General features: G+C 36.6%; 1 protein-coding gene across 1 annotated transcript in view; it reads right to left on the reverse strand.

The window, feature by feature from the left end:
• Nucleotides 1–18,885, reverse strand: part of PTPRQ (protein tyrosine phosphatase receptor type Q) — a 229,553-nt gene that overhangs the window by 37,799 nt on the left and 172,869 nt on the right. Inside the window, exons 34-35 of the mRNA XM_070370967.1 lie at nucleotides 13,364–13,463; nucleotides 10,914–11,042 (exon numbers count right to left, since the gene is read on the reverse strand). Of these exons, the coding sequence (XP_070227068.1) occupies nucleotides 10,914–11,042; nucleotides 13,364–13,463 (229 nt within the window). The remainder of the gene's footprint in view (nucleotides 1–10,913; nucleotides 11,043–13,363; nucleotides 13,464–18,885) is intronic.

The raw sequence follows: 18,885 nt of genomic DNA on the forward strand, positions 1-18,885 counted from the left end.
ATATTGAGTGTGAGGTTTTTAGTTTATGTATTTCAATTCATTAATTTTTCCAATGTCCACATTTATTTCTACAATGACTGTGTTACTTATCCAAAGCATTTACTGTAATGCTTTCAAAAGGATCTTAATTTTTATTTTTTCCTATTGTTTTTATTCATTATAGGCTTTAGTATTCTTTCAGACTCTTATCAAATCACCAATGACTTTTCTCTGGTCTTTAGTACAAATTAAAAATATTATCCCAACCAATGGCTAGGACTGTACAGCTGACTCTAGAACTTCACTTTATAAGGTAAACATGCCACGTTAATAAGTGAGTAATGTAATTTTTTATCACAGTATTCAGACCCTGGCACTTGTAGAGGCCCAACTGATATTTCTTTCATGCAAACAAGGTGAAATGGATTCTAGATACATACAGAAAGCAACGTTCTTGCTGTCGTCAAAGAGGTGATGTCAGATTTCCAGGGTGGCAAGAGTTGAATTTTCCTTATTACTAAGCACATGTGAAAGCAAACTCTTGACAGATTCTTATTTTGTAAACCATGTATTCTAAATTAAAATTGTAGTCCTAAACCTGGTTACCTCAGGGGCAAGAGGGCAGACGCAGCAAAGAGGATGAAGAAACTGCCGACAGCTTTGTGGGGAGGTCGGCAGAGGTTCTCGGGGAGAGGACTTAATGAAGAGCAGACAGATGACATAACAGCATCTAAAAGGACAGGCAGGCAGGTAAGCACAGAAATTACTCTCTCAGGGGTTAGCAGGTAACCTCAAAAAACCAGATTTGAAAGGCGACTATATTTTAACTGTGTTGATTTACGTAGAGGTGTTTAAAGATTCTGATTAACCCAAACTATATAGTTCTATCAGAGTAGGAGCTCTGACCAGAGGACTGTTGACTGATTCTAGGAGAAGAAAATGTGGTTATAGAGGTGAGAGAGTGAGGGTTCGATAAAAATGGAAGCATTTTTCTCTGAGCTCCTAATGGCATATCTGGTAAAGAATCTGTCTGCAATGCAGGGTACCCAGATTCAGTCCCTGGGTCAGGAAGATCCCCTGGAGAAGGGAATGGCTACCCACTCCAGTATTCTTGCTTGGAAAGTCCCATGAACAGAGGAGCCTGGAGGGCTATAGTCCCCGGAGTCACAAGAGTTGGACGCAACTTAGTGACTAAGCCATCACCACTAATGGCATAAAGCCGAAAAGAAAAAGGATTTTGTTTAATGATGACGCAGAAAGGCATTTGGCAGAGTTTCTCAACCAGACCATTTGTGAGTCTGGAACATTGAGAGGTCAGCTTTGAGTGCTGGTTGGAAATGGTATTTTCTGTGTGATGTGATCACTGAAATCTTTAGCTCAGGAGTGTTTTTGGCAGATGTATTAATCTGATCAAGTAGGTCCTTTGAGGAAAATGTATCTTCATGAAACTATTTTAATTCTGTCAATGGGAACGTGGCAATTAGTTAATAAATAAAACAGGGGTTAGCTATGATTCCAAAATGTGAAATGTGGTTAGAGTAGCCATGGGTCTGCCTTCCTCTGTTTGAATTATTACTCTGAGTACTGTTCACAGTCAAGAGAATGTCAGGAGTCTTGGCTCCATGCAGCCTTGTGGGCTCATGGAAATTGAGTCCTTTGTCAGAGATAGATCTGGGATTCTGAAATCAAATGCATTTTCCTTCTCTACCTCCATTCATATCCTTTACTGAAGAAATTGAGTATCTCTGCCACACTCAATTGCTGGGTCCCTGCTAATGCAGTCATTTTGCTATGCTCCCCTCAGAATGTATACAGCAATTTTTATCCTAGGATAAAAGTGGCACTTCTGGGCATTAGGGGATGTCTGAAAGCATGCACAGTTGGCTGTCCATTGGGTAGGGTAGAAGTCAAAATTTTATGAAACAGGGAATGTGATCGTCTTGGCTCTCACAGATTACTGCCTGTAGTAGTTGAAATGAGCTTGTGTGGAATGTGAGCCCAGACACCACCCATCAGACAGAGAACTCTTGTGTCATCGTAATAATAGGCCAGGAAACTTGTGAAGAAATCTAGGTAAAAACTTATTTTACAATCAAAGTTAACACAACATGATAACACAGCAAATTTCTCGGGCCATGCACATTGTGAGTCAATGCGCATTTTGATATGGTTAATTTACACTAGCATGCAGTATCACAGAGGACACATAGGAAGTAGAAAGTTTAGAGTACCTTTAACTGTTTTTTGTCTTTGGAAAAAAATAGCATATTAAACAACAAAACACTTCTTATCATGTATTTTAAAATATAGAGCACACCATCTGAAAAGATTAATCACAGCAGAGCTCTGCATTACCACAGTAACTTACTGGATGACAAAAATCTCCTTTCGTCTAAAGAAAAATGAAGAGTATCTGGAAGTAAAGATTAATTTTTTAGTATAAAAGCACATACTGCATTGTCTTTTACTTGCTGCTGGAAGAACATGAGCATGAAATATCTTGAATTTCATTCTACTGCTGGACATTTCTTGTCCCAAATTCACATTTTGTTCAGACATTCCTTATCTGGATTCATATATTTTTGCCCTTGCTTGCAAAATAGTTTAAGACAGAAGTAAAATTAATGACCAGAATCTGTCAGAGAACTGCTGGAAATTAAAATGCTAACAATTTTACAAAGTATTTCATATATTGGTCAAATTTTGTGTATTATTAGTGAAGTCACAGGAATTGCACAACTAAATACTTTTCGGTTTCTGTAAGATTGAATCTATACTAAAATGCTATCATTCTTTTCCCACATCACTGGAGAATCACAAAAGAAGCAGTTCTTAGAATAGAAAAGAAAATACTACTTGAAAGAAGAAAATACTCTGCATAGAAAATCCTACTTGAAGAAGGATATCACGGGTCTTGTCAGGTGTGTGTGTGTTGATCCCATGTAGCATGCTTCAGAGGCAAATACATGCACACAATTAGAGGTGTATGCTGATGCTTCAGAATCAAACTGACCTGCTCCTGTCATCTTGGCTGTCCTGTTAACTAGATGCATGCCCTGGGACAGTTACTTAAATTCTCCAGGCATCTTTTATTTTTCATTTGTAAAATGGAGATAAGGAGTACCAACCACAAAAGATTAAATGACTTGGCTGAGATCATTACATACAAAATTTACCACACAGTTCAGTTCAGTTCAGTAGTTGCTCTCAAACAGTAGCAAGTATTATGTTAGCAAATCCTATATGTGAAAGTAGACTGGGGTCATTTTTAATTTTACAAATATTATAAATAACAATAATAATACTGAATGTATTCTGATTTACAGTTTACAAAACACATTCATAGGATTCTTTTACATGGTAAACTTCTGAAGGCATAATATATATTTAATAAAAATTCAGCATGCAAACTTCTCAAGTTATTCATGAAAGATACTCTTAAAATAGCCATTCAGTTGTTTGCTTCATTTTGTTAGAATTTTAATTCCACTCATGATTACTAGATTGGGCCTTGGTCTTCAAGAGGATGCACCATTACATTCACTCAACTAAAATAGGCAAGATAATTAGTATGGAATGATGCCCAGAATTTGAGGGGAAAAGTTGAGGACTGGAAGAAAAGGAGTATTTGTCAAATAAGAATATTAATGACACTGATTAATATTTTCTATTTTTTCTGACTTAGTCACCAAAAGAAACACAGCTTCTAAATTCAGTTTAGAAAGGAGACAGTGAAAATTAAAAATTATTAGCCAGTAGTATCTTTTTCAAAATTATTTATATTTCAAAATTATTTAATTTTGTGTTATAACTCTTTTGGAAAGCCAATCTGTGTTACAGTTAAATTAGTTCAAAGCAAACCACAGGGCCAGTTAGGCTGAGCAGTGTTTTTTTCTCTTTAAAATTATATCTTTATTCCTTTAAATTTTCCCAAGAATTTAATCCTAGATTTAACATGGGTTTTTTTCCAGGAATATAGATAATCTATACAATTAAAATATTGCGTTTTTTTCAACTTCATTGGAATTTTAAAAAAAACTGAAACGTAGTTAAATTACAATGTTGTATTAGTTTCAAGTGTACAGCACAGTGATTCCATTATATACATATATTATTTTTCAGATTCTTTTTCCTTAGAGATTATTACAAATACTTAGTTCCCTGTGCTATATAGTAGGTTCTTGTTGGTTATCTATTTTACACATGCTGCTGCTGCTAAGTCGCTTCAGTCGTGTCTGACTCTGTGCCACCCCATAGATGGCAGCCCACCAGGCTCCCCCGTCCCTGGGATTCTCCAGGCAAGAACACTGGAGTGGGTTGCCATTTCCTTCTCCAATGCATGCAAGTGAAAAGTGAAAGTGAAGTCGCTCAGTCGTGTCCGACCCTCAGCGACCCCATGGACTGCAGCCTTCCAGGCTCCTCCATCCATGGGATTTTCCAGGCAGGAGTACTGGAGTGGGGTGCCATTGCCTTACATATAGTAGTCTGTATGTGTTAATCTCAAACTCCTAATTTATCCCTCACCTTTCCCTTTTCCCTTTGGTAACCATGAGTTTGTTTTCTATGTCAGTGAGTCTATTTCTGTTTTGTAAATAAGTTCATTTTGCATCTTTTTTTTAAGATTCCATATATAAGTGATATCCTATGACATCTGTCTGGCTTACTTCACTTAGTCTGGTAATTTCTAGGTCCATCCATGTTGCTGCGAATGGCGTCGCTTCATTCTTTTAAATAGTCCATTGTATGTATGTATCACATCTTTATCTGCTGATGGGCATTTAGAGTGCTTCTGTGTCTTGGCTATTGTAAATGGTGCTTCAGTCAACATTGGGGTGCATGTTATCTTTTTTAATTAGAGATTTCTCAGGATATATGCCCAGGTGTGGGATTGTAGGATCATATGGGTACTCTCTTTAGTTTTTATGGAACCCTCCATACTGTTCTCCATAAGGTGGCTGTACCAATTTACATTCCCACCAACAGTGTTCCCTTTTCTCCACCATCTCTGGCATTTATTGTTAGTAGGTTTTTTGATGATGGCCATTCTGACTGGTGTGAAGTGATACTTCATTGTTGTTTCTATTTGCATTTCTCTAACAGTGATGTTGAGCATCTTTTCATGTGCTTTTTAGCCATCTGTATGTCGTCTTTGAAGAAATGTCTATATAGATCTTCTGCCCATTTTTGGATTGGGTTTTTTTGTTTATTTTGTTGATATTGAGCTGCATGAGTTGTTTGTATAGTCTGAAGATTAATACCTTGTCAGTCACTTGATTTGCAAATATTTTCTTTTATTCTGTGCACTTTTTGTTTTGTTTATGGTTTCCTTTGCTGTGCAAAAGATTTTGAGTTTAATTAGGTCCCATTTGTTTATTTTTATTTCCATTTTATTTCCATCTCTCAAGGAGATGGATCAAAAAAATATTGCTGTGATTTATGTCAGAGTGTTCTGCCTATATTTTACTGTAAGAGTTTTATAGTATCTGGCTTTACATTTGGGTCTTCGATCCATTTTGAGTGTGTGTGTGTGTGTGTGTGTGTGTGTTTGGTGTTGGAAAGCGTTCTAATTTCATTCAGTTATATGTAGCTGTCTAGTTTCCTGGCACTACTTATTGAAGAGGCTGTCTTTTCTCCATTATGTATCCTTGCCTCCTTTGTCATAGATGAGTTGAGCACAGATGTATGCATTTATCTCTACTTTCTACCCTGTTCTACTGACCTATAGTTCAGTTTTTCTGCCAGTACTATACTGTCCCGATGACTGTAGAATAGTCAGAAGTCAGGGAGGCTGATTCCTCCAGCTCCATTTTTCTTTCTCAAGATTGCTTTGGCTATTCAGGGGCTTCTGTGTTTCTGTACAAATTGTAAAAAATTTTTTATCTAGTTCTATGAAAAATTTCATAGGGATTTGATAGGGACTGCATTGAGTCTGTAGATTGCCTTGGATAGTACAGTCATATTCACAATATTGATTCTTCCAATCCACAAACATAGTATATCTTTGCATCTCTTTGTGTTGTCTATGATTTCTTTCATCGGCATCTTATAGTTTTTGGAGTACAGGCATTTTTGCCTTCTTATTTAGGTTTATTCCTAGGTATTGTATTCTTTTTGATGTGATGGCAAATGGGACTGCTTCCTTAATTTCTCATCTTCCACTGTTAATATATAGAAGTGTAACAGATTTGTGTACATCATTTTGTATCCTGCAACCTTGCTGAATTCATTGATGAGCTCTAGTAGTTTTCTGGTAGAATCTTTAGGATTTTCTGTGTATAGTATCATGTCATCTGTGAACAGTGACAGTTTCACTTTTCCAATTTAGATTCCATTTGTGTCTTTTTTTTTCTGATTGCTGTGGCTAGGACTTCTAAAACTATGTTGACTAAAAGACATCCTTGTCTTATTCCTGATCTTAGAGGAAATGTTCAGCGTCTCACCATTGAGTATGATGTTAGCTGTGGATTTGTCATATTTGGCCTTTAGTATGTTGAGGTATGTTCCTTGTATGCCCAGTTTCTAAAAAATTTTTCTTGTCATAAATGGATGTTGAATTTTATAAAAATATTTTTCTGCATTTATTGAGATGATCATTTAATTTTTATTCTTCACTTTGTTAATATGGTGTATCACGCCGATTGCTTTTCAGATACTGAAAAATCCTTGCATCTCTGGGATAAATCCCACTGGATCATGGTATATGATTCTTTTGGTATACTGTTGAACTCAGGTTGCTGGTATTTTGTTGTGGACTTAGTGATATTGGTCTGTAGTTTCTGTGTGTGTGCCATCTTTGTCTGGTTTTGGCGTCAGGGTGATGGTGGTCTCATAGAATGAGTTCAGAAGTGTTCCTTTCTGTGCAATTTTTGGAAGAGTTTCAGAAGGATAGGTGTTAATTCTTCTCTAAATGTGTGGTAGAATTCATCTGTGAAGCCATCTGATCCTGGACTTTTGTTTGTTGGGAATTTTTAAATAACAGATTTAATTTCAGTACTTGTAACTGGTCTGGTCATACCTTCTGTTTCTTCCTGCTTTAGTCGTGGCTGTACCTAAGAATGTGTCCATTCCTTCTAGGTGGTCCATTTTATTGACATATAGTTGCCTGTAGTAATTTCATATGGTCCTTTGTACACTTGTGCTGTCCATTGTAACTTTTCTTTTTTCATTTTTCATTTTATTATTATGGGTCCTCTTATTTTTTTCTTGATGAATATGGTGAAAGTTTTATTAAATTTGTTTATATTTTCAAAGAATCAGCTTTTAGTTTCATTGATCTTTTCTATTGTTTTCTTCATCTCATCTTTGTGATTTCTTTTCTTCTACTAACTTTGGATTTTGCCTGTTCTTTCTCTAGTTGCTTTAGATATAAGGTTAGGTTGTTTGAGATTTTTCTTATTTCCTCAAGTAAGTTTGTATCATTAAACTTCCCTCTTAGAATTGCTTTTGTTGTGTCCCATAGGTTTTGGATCATCGTGTTTTCATTTTCATTTGTCTTTCTATTTTTTGATTTCCTCATGATTTCTTCTGTTATCCAGGCTCAGCAGTTTTAAAGAGACAGGTCTGTGCTACCAGTTGCTAATATTTTCTCCTAGAAACATTTCTCACTTTAATGTTTTAATGACGAAAGAGCCATCACAAAACATTGTCTTGTGAATTTGTTTATCAAATAGAAAATCTCAGTGTTATCTTCTAATCTGGTGAATGTAGAATAGAGGAACACAAATATTAAATATTCTTCCTAATATATATAGCTTGTGTTCACTAAAAATATATAGAAAATGGTATAATGAAATGATACCATTATCATTCCAAACAAGAATTTAAAACATTTTCTTTGCATATCACTGAATGTTCTATAGAGTACTAAATCTTTGAATTTCATTAGTTTTCAAGAAGAAAAAGAATGAGAGAAGAATTTGTCTTCAGGTCCTTTATGAAACAAGGTATAATATAATCAAATGATATGAGTTTACATATATGGAACTTATAATTAAGAAATTATATTATATCTGCATATATAGCTATATACATTTTTTAAGATTCTTCTTATAAGACCCTAAGTCCTAAAATTGATTTAATATCAATTACTGTAATGACCATTTTTTGTCAATTATATAACTCCATTAAAATTAATATTTTAACTGCTCATTAGATACTTTATCATTTCTGTTACGGACAAGCGACAACATATAACACTGAGGAAAACTGGCAGTCCAATTAGCATGAAGAAAGTGGGCAGTTTGGAAGGAAAAGAATTTGCCTAAACCTCAAGTGGAAAGAGCATATGGTAGTTGGGTAGATTTAAAGGAAATGGTCTAAGTTCCTTCTTGTAAATGACAGACACATGGCATAAGTTACTCAGCAATTTGGAAGCTAACTCAAACTCCTTGATTCTTCACTCTCAGAATCTACCATCAGTCTCTGTGGCTCAGTCCTCATCAGACATGTGTGGCTTTTGATAGCTTTAGACTTTCCCGTACCTGAAATACAGGTAAAGAGCTTTAGAGCCTCATGGCATGCATGCATATGTGCACATGGCTACTTATGAATCTGTTACTATTTTTTCTAGTCTTACCATCTAATGTATGTGACTTTATTAACATGAAAAACCTTCAATAAAAAAGCTGGAGACAGTTATTTTAATAAATTCCTGTAATCAGGCAAAGCATATCATATTAGTATGTGACACTGGAATTACCAATAAGTATTACAGTTATGATTACTAGAGTCTTAACAAGGTAGCAAAAAGCATTGAAAACTAAAATTTCTAACTTTGATATGACTAGCAGTAATATATACCAGTTTTCTGTGTGCAAAAGTAGATAAAAATTATTTGAAATATACTTTAAAGACAATTCTACATCTATTTACAAATAAAGTAACATATATAAACAAACATGGAAGCAGGAAAACAATGAGTTAATGTTAAATGAGGCTGTCCTTGAATTTTAAGTACCCGATAATAAACAATCTATACAGTCTTTGCCCACCTTTTCCATTAGCTGTCATGACAGATATTTAAAATATATATCTTAACCCTTTTTGATAATGGCTATGTTCAGTGGAGTAGGGGGCAAGCTGTGAAAACACAGAGCTTAGAGGATCTGACCTCACATAGCCTCTATAGAATGGTAACCTTCTTGAAAAAGAATACTTTCTCCAATACTGACTGGCTTTTTTCACTGTATTATAACTCCTGAGGATCCACATACTAGAGACTTTTGGGGGATTAATAAACATTCTTTGGTTTGATTCCTGGGTTGGGAAGAGCCACTGGAGAAGGGATAGGCTACCCACTCCAGTATTCTTGGGCTTCCCTGGCAGTTCAGCTGGTAAAGAATCCACCTGCAATGCAGGAGACCTGGGTTCAGTCCTTGGGCTGGGAAGATCCCCTGGAGAAGGGAAAGGCTACACAACCATTATCCTGGCCTGGAGAATTCCATGGGCTGTGAAGTCCAGGGTCACAAAGAGTCGGACATGACTGAGCAACTATCACTTTAAAAAAATACTGTAAACACGTTTGGGTGCTTAGAAATTCACATGAACAGATTCAACTAAATTGTTCAAAAAACTAAAATTAATTACACTCAGAGATTTGAAGTTTCATTCCTTTTACACTTCACATGTAGAATAAAGATGGAGATTCCAGGCCTTAGTTGAGAAAGGGGTGTGGAAAGGGAGTTGGGCCCACAGGTATAAAGGAGAAGAAACTTCCTTTTTCCATGCAGCAGGACCCTTAAAGAACTGAGGCATAGCCTAATACTACTGATGTTCTATTGTTGCTATGATAGGCTTTAGCTTGGGCAGGTTACCCTGCAGGTCTATTGATCTTTTATATGGTTTAAAATATAACTATCTTACACACAGTCTTTGGAGCACTATCCATTTTAGATAGGAACAACCTGTATTAGAACATAAACAAATGTAGATAAATATTAAAGGAATTTTCATATCCAGTGAAATTACTTTGTAATTTACTGATAACACCAAATAACTTTCATTTTGTAGCATTCGGAAGGACTCTGCTTATCAGATGACACTTCCATCTATAGCACTTATTAGATTTTTTAGACATGCTGGAAATATTTGTGCAAAGTCAGTCTATTAGGTAAAGACCAGCTATAAATGATTAATTCCTTTTTAAGTTTAAGACCTTTGGTGCCATATTTTCACATGCTGTGAGCATCATAAAATACTGAATCTCATAAGAATCTAAAACTTTCTGATGATAGTTTTTATTAAGAATTTGGTAAATTATCTTAATAGAAGTTTTTCAAATGTGCCAACATTTTGAAAAACTTACAATTTTAAAAGAATATAAAATTACTTAACATTTACAATTAAGTACTCTTATTTCCAAAACATATTGATGGCACATACTTAGTGCATACTTTAAAATTTTTCCTTTCAAAGATAAATTTTACTTTCTATTTAATCCTAAATACTAAGCAATTTTAAAAATGAAGTGTTAATATATAATTTTGACTTTAATGTAACTTTACATTAAATAAAATAATGTTTTACATTAAATAAAGAGCTTAAGGCTTTTATAAAAAATGATAATATCAAGCAGTTAAAAATTTGAATAAATATGTAATTTAAAATGTGGACAGGAAAAATCCTATCATATGTAGTGAATTATTAGACATAATTTTAAAGATTTAATGTATATAAATATTGTTTCAGGAAGAAAAAAAAAGCTTTGCCGAACATTATAGACCCAGGTTCATATTGAACTCAAAGTATTAGGAAGATTAAGTGATTCTCTGAACACCAGTGAGAAGTGTGTGGAAGATGGAGGTCACCCTTTGAAAGAAAATCTCTGTGACCTGTGTAAATAGAAGCCCCACAAACACTTCCAACAAGTACAGGTCACAATAGGGTCATGGCTCCGGGCCCTCTGGACCACTGTTCGCCCAGAGGAGTGTGCTCACCGCGTTAATCTCTCGTCCTTCAGTTCCAAGTCCGCCACAGTGATGAGCTGATCCAGCTTGAATTTAGTGTCAATAATTTCTGCATCCCGAGGAGAGTATGTCCCACCTTCTTTCTGCTTCTGTCGAATTCTAAAAGTAAGTGTAGTAAAGTCCAAGGAGGAACTAGCATAGAAAGCATGCATTTGTATTTAGATTTCTTTTTAAGACATTAGTCAAATAATTTCTTTGTTGGGATCACTTCTGTGAACACATTGCAAATTTACAGCTACTCAAATTCTTCTCCCTGTTTTAATTCCACAGAATATATTCTACTATAATTTTTTAACATCCTATTTTTAATGAGAATTAGTTCTTCAAGGCCTGAGTCACTGACACATTTAAAGTATAGAGTGAATGAGACGGATGTTGTGAGCTTGTTTCTCCTCCCTCAAGCTGTCCCATAGATTTATCATAAAAAGGAATATGCCAATGTGGACACAGCTCATTGCTATCAGCACCAGTTCAAATAGACAACCTTCCACTGTTTTTACATACATAAAACACATATGACAAGATACACAAGTTTTATAAAAATATATTGTATGTATATATATTTATATATTATTTATATAATCAAAGAGTATAAAATAGAACCAGAAAACACATGTTCAAAAATAGAAGTCACATGAATCTGCAAATCATATTGATGTTAAATATAAAGTAATATTTAGCTTTTCTATCTTGTACTGCAAATATTTAATACTTATTATGATTTATGTGTTGAGGATGATACAGAAAGTAGAACATATGGTCCTTATCCTCAAGGATATAATTTAGTTGAGAAGGATTGGAATGTAGAAAAAGCATACAGAGGAAAAATATTCAAATTGCAACTTGTAAAACAGTAATTGATCGGTTATGAAATGATATGTGATTACAACTATTGGCACTTAGAAGAAATAAAAAGTAGAGTTTGACTTGGGTGTTGCAGAAGGTGGAGGAAGCACATTTACAGTGGACTGAAAAAAAGCAGCAGTGTGTGAAAGCCTAGGGGATGTTCAGGTGAGATTAAACTCCGGTGGCTGAACAGCCACATGAAGGAAAGTTGCAGGGAGTAAGAGGGGGCCATTTCCCGCCCACTAGAGGAGCTCATCCTATAAAGAAATGATCTGGGAGCAGAACAACATTGTGAATACAGGGGTTGCATGTCCCTTGGGGACAAGGACCATAGCTTGCACAATATAACTCTCACCGTCTTCTGGCTGAATCTGAGAACACTATCTAGTGGAAGAAAAATATCAAGAGCCCTTCAAATTTTCTATCAAAATGATAATTTAAACGATTCAAGATGAAACAGAGGATGCTTGGCAAACGCAATACAGGAAAACATTCTTCAGATAAAACAGAGCCTACTGAGCTACTTAGGAAATTAGTATAATGGTTATTTTTACAAATGGAAGGTCCCTTTAACTTGGCAATCTATCTTATGAAACTGGATTTTAGAATCACAACTAAGATTTCCCCTGTGTGGTGTGCTGTGTGCTGTGTGCACTTGCTCAGTCGTGTCCGACTCTGCGACCCTATGGACTGTAGCCTGCCAGGCCTCTGTTCATGGGGATTCTCCAGGCAAGAATACTGGAGTGGGTTGCCATGCCCTCCTCCCGGGGATCTTCCCAACCCAAAGATCAAACCTGATTAAAATCTTTTTAATTAAGCCTATCAGAGTTAAAAATATTCAAAGATGTAGAAAGCCGGGCACCTTCCCCTTTTGTGTAAACTTCTCTCTCAGTCCTCTATCTGCTTTGTCTCGCTTTGAGATATTGGAGCTAGACTCCTTGGCCAGCTGGTGGGATGTTGAGCCTTCTTAAAAGAGGACACTAGTCATCCTGCAAGGCAGTAGGGATGGGGAGATACTGCCCTTGTGTGTTCTAGAGCTACATTATTATGATTCATTGTGGAAGGCCAGTAGTCCACCTAAATGAGTTCTAGCTGCTTCTAGAGTTCATGCTGTCGCCATCCCATCAGTGAATGATGCTAAGTAGCTTCAGCCCATCCACGATCGGGCAGCATGGACTGCTTTCACTAATTTCCAGGCTGCCTACCCTCCAGTAATGACAGGCAGCTTCTCCAGACCAGCTCCAGCTGCTTTCTCTGTCATATTTCTTTGCTCACTGTAATAGGATGCATGTGCCTGTGGTGGCCATTCCATTCTTGGGAGCGAGACAACTTCTAGTTTGTTCACCTATTGTCCACTTGCCCTTAGACTAGAGAGAGCAGCTTGGTTGCAGTTGCTACTTTTGGATCCCTTAGTGTTTTATTTTACTCCTTTTAATAGTAAACTATTTGTATTTGTTAAGTTGTCATTATTAAATGCTTCCTATCCTAGTAACCACTGTGGGCTTCTGTTTCCTAATTAAACCGTAACTGTCCATAAAGCATCTTAGGAATAAGTCTAATGCAAATAGTCTTACCTTGCAAACGCAAACACAGCTGTTCCAAGAAGAATGATGGAAAGGATACACAAAGTGACCGAAAGTATAATCTCTACAGTTCGTTCTGAAAGTCCTTCACCTGAAGAGAAAGTGTAACATGATCATTAATGATTATTATATAGGATACTTTGTTGGGTCTACAATACAGAAAGATATACTTTGGCCTATTTCTCAATAACCTTAACAAAATGTACACATGTGTTTATCTTCTAGATCTTTTAACTTTGGGGCTAAATCCTTGGTCCTCTTTCTTATACCCCTGGTGCACTCATGCAGCCTCAGGGTTTTAATTTTCATCTATATGATGTCTACTTAACTGTAATCTAAGGAACTCCCAATTTGTATATTCAGTTGCCTACTACATATCTTATATAGAAATGTAATTAAATTTTAAAAATCAGAATGTCCCAGACTGAACTCCTGTTTGTCCCTCCTTTCAACTGCATCTTTCTTCTTCTTGGTTGATGGCAACTTCATTTGTTCTAGCTGCCCAGTCCCCAAATCTTGCAGTCATACTTGACTTTCTCATTCTCAGAACACATCCAAAATCTCTGAGGAAATCCTGTCGACTCTATCTTCTAAGTATACACACTTTTCACTAAAAGAAACTAGGGAAAATTGGAGAGATAGTAATCCCAAATTGTGATTAGGGCAGAGAAGGAATTTGGGACATCTAATGGGGCAAGAAAGCTAAGAAACTGTCAAAGGCAAATGGTATAGAAAGAACAAAAGGTCATCTTTAAGAGGTCCTACTGGCCAAAGATGGAACATTTTAAACTTTATGATGAATAAAAACTGAAACTGATAAAAATATATTCAACATCAGTATAAAAATCCATGAGTTCTAATATTATTCAATGAAATAGAAATGAAAATTTAAAAAATACTACTTTGTAACCTCTGGTTTTAGCTAGACTGCTTTTCTTTCACTCTAAAACTTTGAAATTAAAGGAAAAAATTAAACATTTTCCCCTCTGGCTTTCTATTTTTATGAATTAAAAAAAAGCCCTAGTTAAGGAGAAAAAGCTCCTTTTTAGAGGAAAATTCTGTTTAATAAATGTGGAAGAAATAATAAAATTGGAAATTAATTTCGCATTCCTAATGAAATAACTGACTCAGGTAACAATTACAAATGCATCTTTAAATGACTAGGAGGTTGATAGGGACTTAAACATTTAGGGAATGTCAGACTATCACCTCACAGATTATTTGCTGGTTACAACATGGGAAAAAAACTTCCAGTGAAGAATCATGCTGTCACTATCACTAAATTAACTGATCAATTTTAATGTCACTGAAAATGTGGCGAGATGAGATATTATATACCTTCTGACATGAGGTATTTTGATCTACACAGCCACACTTGTAAAGTATTCCTGCCAAAATGTTCATTGTGCATATTCAGACCTTTAGATCTTATCTCTAATTTATAAGAAAGTAGGAAAAGTAGTTCAAGAATAAAATGACATCAATAAAGAGCAATGAGACAAATGCAGAACATGGAACCACTTACAGGACAGCTCATCTAGTTGCCTAAATGAGTGTGTGGCGTAGGAGTGGGGAGGTGGGAGGAAGAAGTCTCTTCTAGATGAAAATAGACTGAGAAAGGGTAAAAACTGAAAATGTTAGTCACTCAGTTGTGTGTGATTATTTGCAACCCCATGGACTATAGCCCGTCAGGATCCTCTGTCCATGGGATTTTCCAGGGAAGAATACTGGAGTGGGTTGCCATTTCCTTCTCCAGGGTATCTTCCCAACCCAGGGATCTAACCTGCATCTCCTGCATTGCAGGTGGATTCTTTACCATCTGAGCCACCAGGGAAGCCCAGATTAAGAGAAACAAAAGTCAGAAATACTGTGTGAACCTCTCATTTGATCCTGTTTCAAAAAAGTTATAAAGAAAAAAAAAAGAGGATGTTTTGAAAGTAGGTGGTTTTACATGATATCAAGGATTTAACATTAATTTTGTTTAACTGCAACAATATAATAAAAACAGACTTATTAGAGAAATAAGCTAAAGTATTTGGAGTGGAAGATAACGCTTCAGAGATAAAATGACAAATGCACAAATAGAGATGTGGCAAATTTAACAGGTACTTGGGGTTCATTATACTATTCAAACCTTTTGTGTACTCTCTATACACCTTTTACTACCTCTTCTGCAAGTAACCTGATCAACGCCATCATCCTGTTTTGCACGAATTATTGTATGGACACCTAACAAGTCTTCCTGTATCTATCCTTGTCTTCTATGTATTCTCAGCATAGTTAAGCAAGAATAATGCTTTTAAAATATTACCTCTCTACTTAAAATCCTCCTCATCTCTCACAGACAAAATCCAAAGTCCTTCCAATGGCCTTTGTCCATAGGTTAATGGTCTCTGGTCCCTCCTTAACACACTGGTTCCCTGTTATCTCTTGACTTCCCTTCCAGTCGCCATCTAGCTTACTGCTTTGGAGCCAGACTGTCTCCTTATTGTTCGTGGGATACGCCAGGTCGCTTTTGACATAGGGCTTTGTCCAGCTTCTTCCTGTGCCTGGAAAGGGATTTCTCTCGTAGATCTTCCTGGGGAGCCATGTCATTACCTTCAAGAATTTTCTCAAATATCAGCTAGTCAATGAAGCGTCTTACAAACTGAGTGTATGTGTCCCTCCAAAACGCATGTGCTGAAACCCTAACACGTATTTGAGTAGGGATGAAATTAAAGTTATTTGAGGTCTTAAGGGTTGAGCAGAATTAGTGTCCTTTTAAAAAGAGAACACCAGAAGCCTATTCTCTCCCTCTGCGTGCACATGCTGAGGAAAGGCCACAGGAGGACACAGTGAAAAGGAAGAGAGCGCTCAGCACATCCAGAACCGGCCGGAGCTCTGTGCTGGACTGCCTGCCTCCAGGACTGTGAGAAAGTAACCGTGTTGTTTACGCTATGTCTATGGTGTTTGTAATGGCAGCCCAAGCGGACTCAGACATTACCCTATTAGGATGGAAAGTTACAGCTCCTCCACCTCCTGTCTTACCCCTCCTGCCTCTTCTGCACTCTGTTCTACTCTTTTTTCCTCTCTATAACACTCTTAACATATCTTAAAATTCATTTATTTATTATCCTATTACCAGTCCAGAAGTAGGATTCCTGAAGACAGGTGTCTTTATTTTATTCACAACTGTATGCAAAGTCTGAGAATAATATCAGGCACATAGCAAATATTCAATAAATACTTTCTAAATTTACTGATTAAAAATTCAGTTTTGAAGTAGAAATTAAAAGTTTTCAGGTTGAAGATTAGGCATTAAGCCAAATAACTATAAGTGTTTGTTTTTTAATATAATTAGTAATTATCTTAAGTTATATAATTTTACTGTAAAAAGTATTAAAAACAAGTGACAACATAGGTTAACTGTGTGTAAAATACACAGGGATTAATCTTTTACCTTTATTCCCGTGGCTTGGTGCTTATAAATGTTAACAATCTAAGAGAGTTTCTATGGCTCCTCTGCATGGTGGATTTGAATAAATAGTGAATCTTAAACATTTATCAGAGTTTCATGGTCACCTAGAATCTTCACCTAAATTTAGAAGACACTAAATGAGCATATAAGAGCTCATAAAGTATTTTAGATACACCTTTTTTGCACATTAAAATATAAATGGCTTGTTTCATATATTTTAACATGCTCATTCCTAATTGGATATGCTTGAGAAAGGAAACATGAAGATGAATAAAGAATCATCTTTATCAGGTAGCACTGAGTCACTAGACCTTGGAGTCTTGGTTCAGTTCAGTCGCTCAGTCCTGTCTGACTCTTTGTGACCCCATGAACCGCAGCACTCCAGGCCTCCCTGTCTATCACCAACTCCCAGAGTCCACCCAAACCCATGTCCATCGAGTCAGTGATGCCATCCAACCATCTCATCCTCTGTTGTCCCTTTCTCCTCCTGCCCTCAATCTTTCCCAGCATCACAGTCTTTTCCAATGAGTCAGCTCTTTGCATCAGGTGGCTAAAGTATTGGATTTTCAGCTTCAACATCAGTCCTTCCAATGAACACCCAGGACTGATCTCCTTTAGGATAGACTGGTTGGATCTCCTTGTAATCCAAGGGACTCTCAAGAGTCTTCTCCAACACCATAGTTCAAAAGCATCAATTCTTCAGTGCTCAGCTTTCTTTATAGTCTGACTCTCACATCCATACATGACCACTGGAAAAACCATAGCCTTGACTAGACGGACCTTTGTTGGCAAAGTAATGTCTCTGCTTTTTAATATGCTATCTAGGTTGGTCATAACTTTCCTTCCAAGGAGTAAGTGTCTTTTAATTTCATGGCTGCAGTCCCCATCTGCAGTGATTTTGGAGCCCAGAAAAATAAAGTTAGCCATTGTTTCCCCATCTATTTCCCATGAAGTGATGGGATCAGATGCCATGATCTTTGTTTTTTGAATGTTGAGCTTTAAACCAACCTCTTCAGTCTCCTCTTTCACTTTCATCAAGAGGCTCTTTAGTTCTTCACTTTCTGCCATAAGGGTGGTATTATCTGCATATCTGAGGTTATTGATGTTTCTCCCGGCAATCTTGATTCCAGCTTGTGCTTCCTCCAGCCCAGCATTTCTCTTGATGTATCCTGCATATAAGCTAAATAAACAGGGTGACAATATACAGCCTTGACGAACTCCTTTTCCTATTTGGAACCAGTCTGTTGTTCCATGTCCAGTTCTAACTGTTGCTTCCTGACCTGTGGTTTCTCAAGAGGCAGGTCAGGTGGTCTGGTATTCCCATCTCTTTCAGAATTTTCCACGGTTTATTGTGATCCACACAGTCAAAGGCTTTGGCATAGTCAATAGAGCAGAAATAGATGTTTTTCTGGAACTCTCTTGGTTTTTCCATGATCCAGCGGATGTTGGCAGTTTGATCTCTGGTTCCTCTGCCTTTTCTAAAACCAGCTGCTTTTAAAAGTTCTCTGGAAGTTCACGGTTCACGTATTGCTGAAGCCTGGCTTGGAGAATTTTGAGCATTACTTTACTAGCATGTGAGATGAGTACAATTGTGCGGTAGTTTGAGCATTTTTTTTGCATGCCTTTCTTTGGGATTGGAATGAACACTCACCTTTCCCAGTCCTGTGGCCACTGCTGAATTTTCCAAATTTGCTGGCATATTGAATACAGCACTTTCACAACATCATCTTTCAGGATTTGAAAGAGCTCAACTGGAATTTCATCACTTCCACTAGCTTTGTTTGTAGTGATGCTTTCTAAGGCCCACTCGACTTCACATTCCAGATGTCTGGCTCTAGGTGAGTGATCACACCATCACGATCATCTGGGTCATGAAGATCTTTGTTGTACAGTTCTTCTGTGTATTCTTGCCACCTCTTCTTAATATCTTCTGCTTCTGTTAGGTCCCTACCATTTCTGAGCCCATCTTTGCATGAAATGTTCCCTTGGTATCTCTAACTTTCTTGAAGAGATCTGTAGTCTTTCCCATTCTATTGTTTTCCTCTTATTTATCGCT

The sequence above is a fragment of the Bos mutus genome, chromosome 5 (genome assembly GCF_027580195.1).
Source record: "Bos mutus isolate GX-2022 chromosome 5, NWIPB_WYAK_1.1, whole genome shotgun sequence".
NCBI classification, from domain to species: domain Eukaryota; kingdom Metazoa; phylum Chordata; class Mammalia; order Artiodactyla; family Bovidae; genus Bos; species Bos mutus.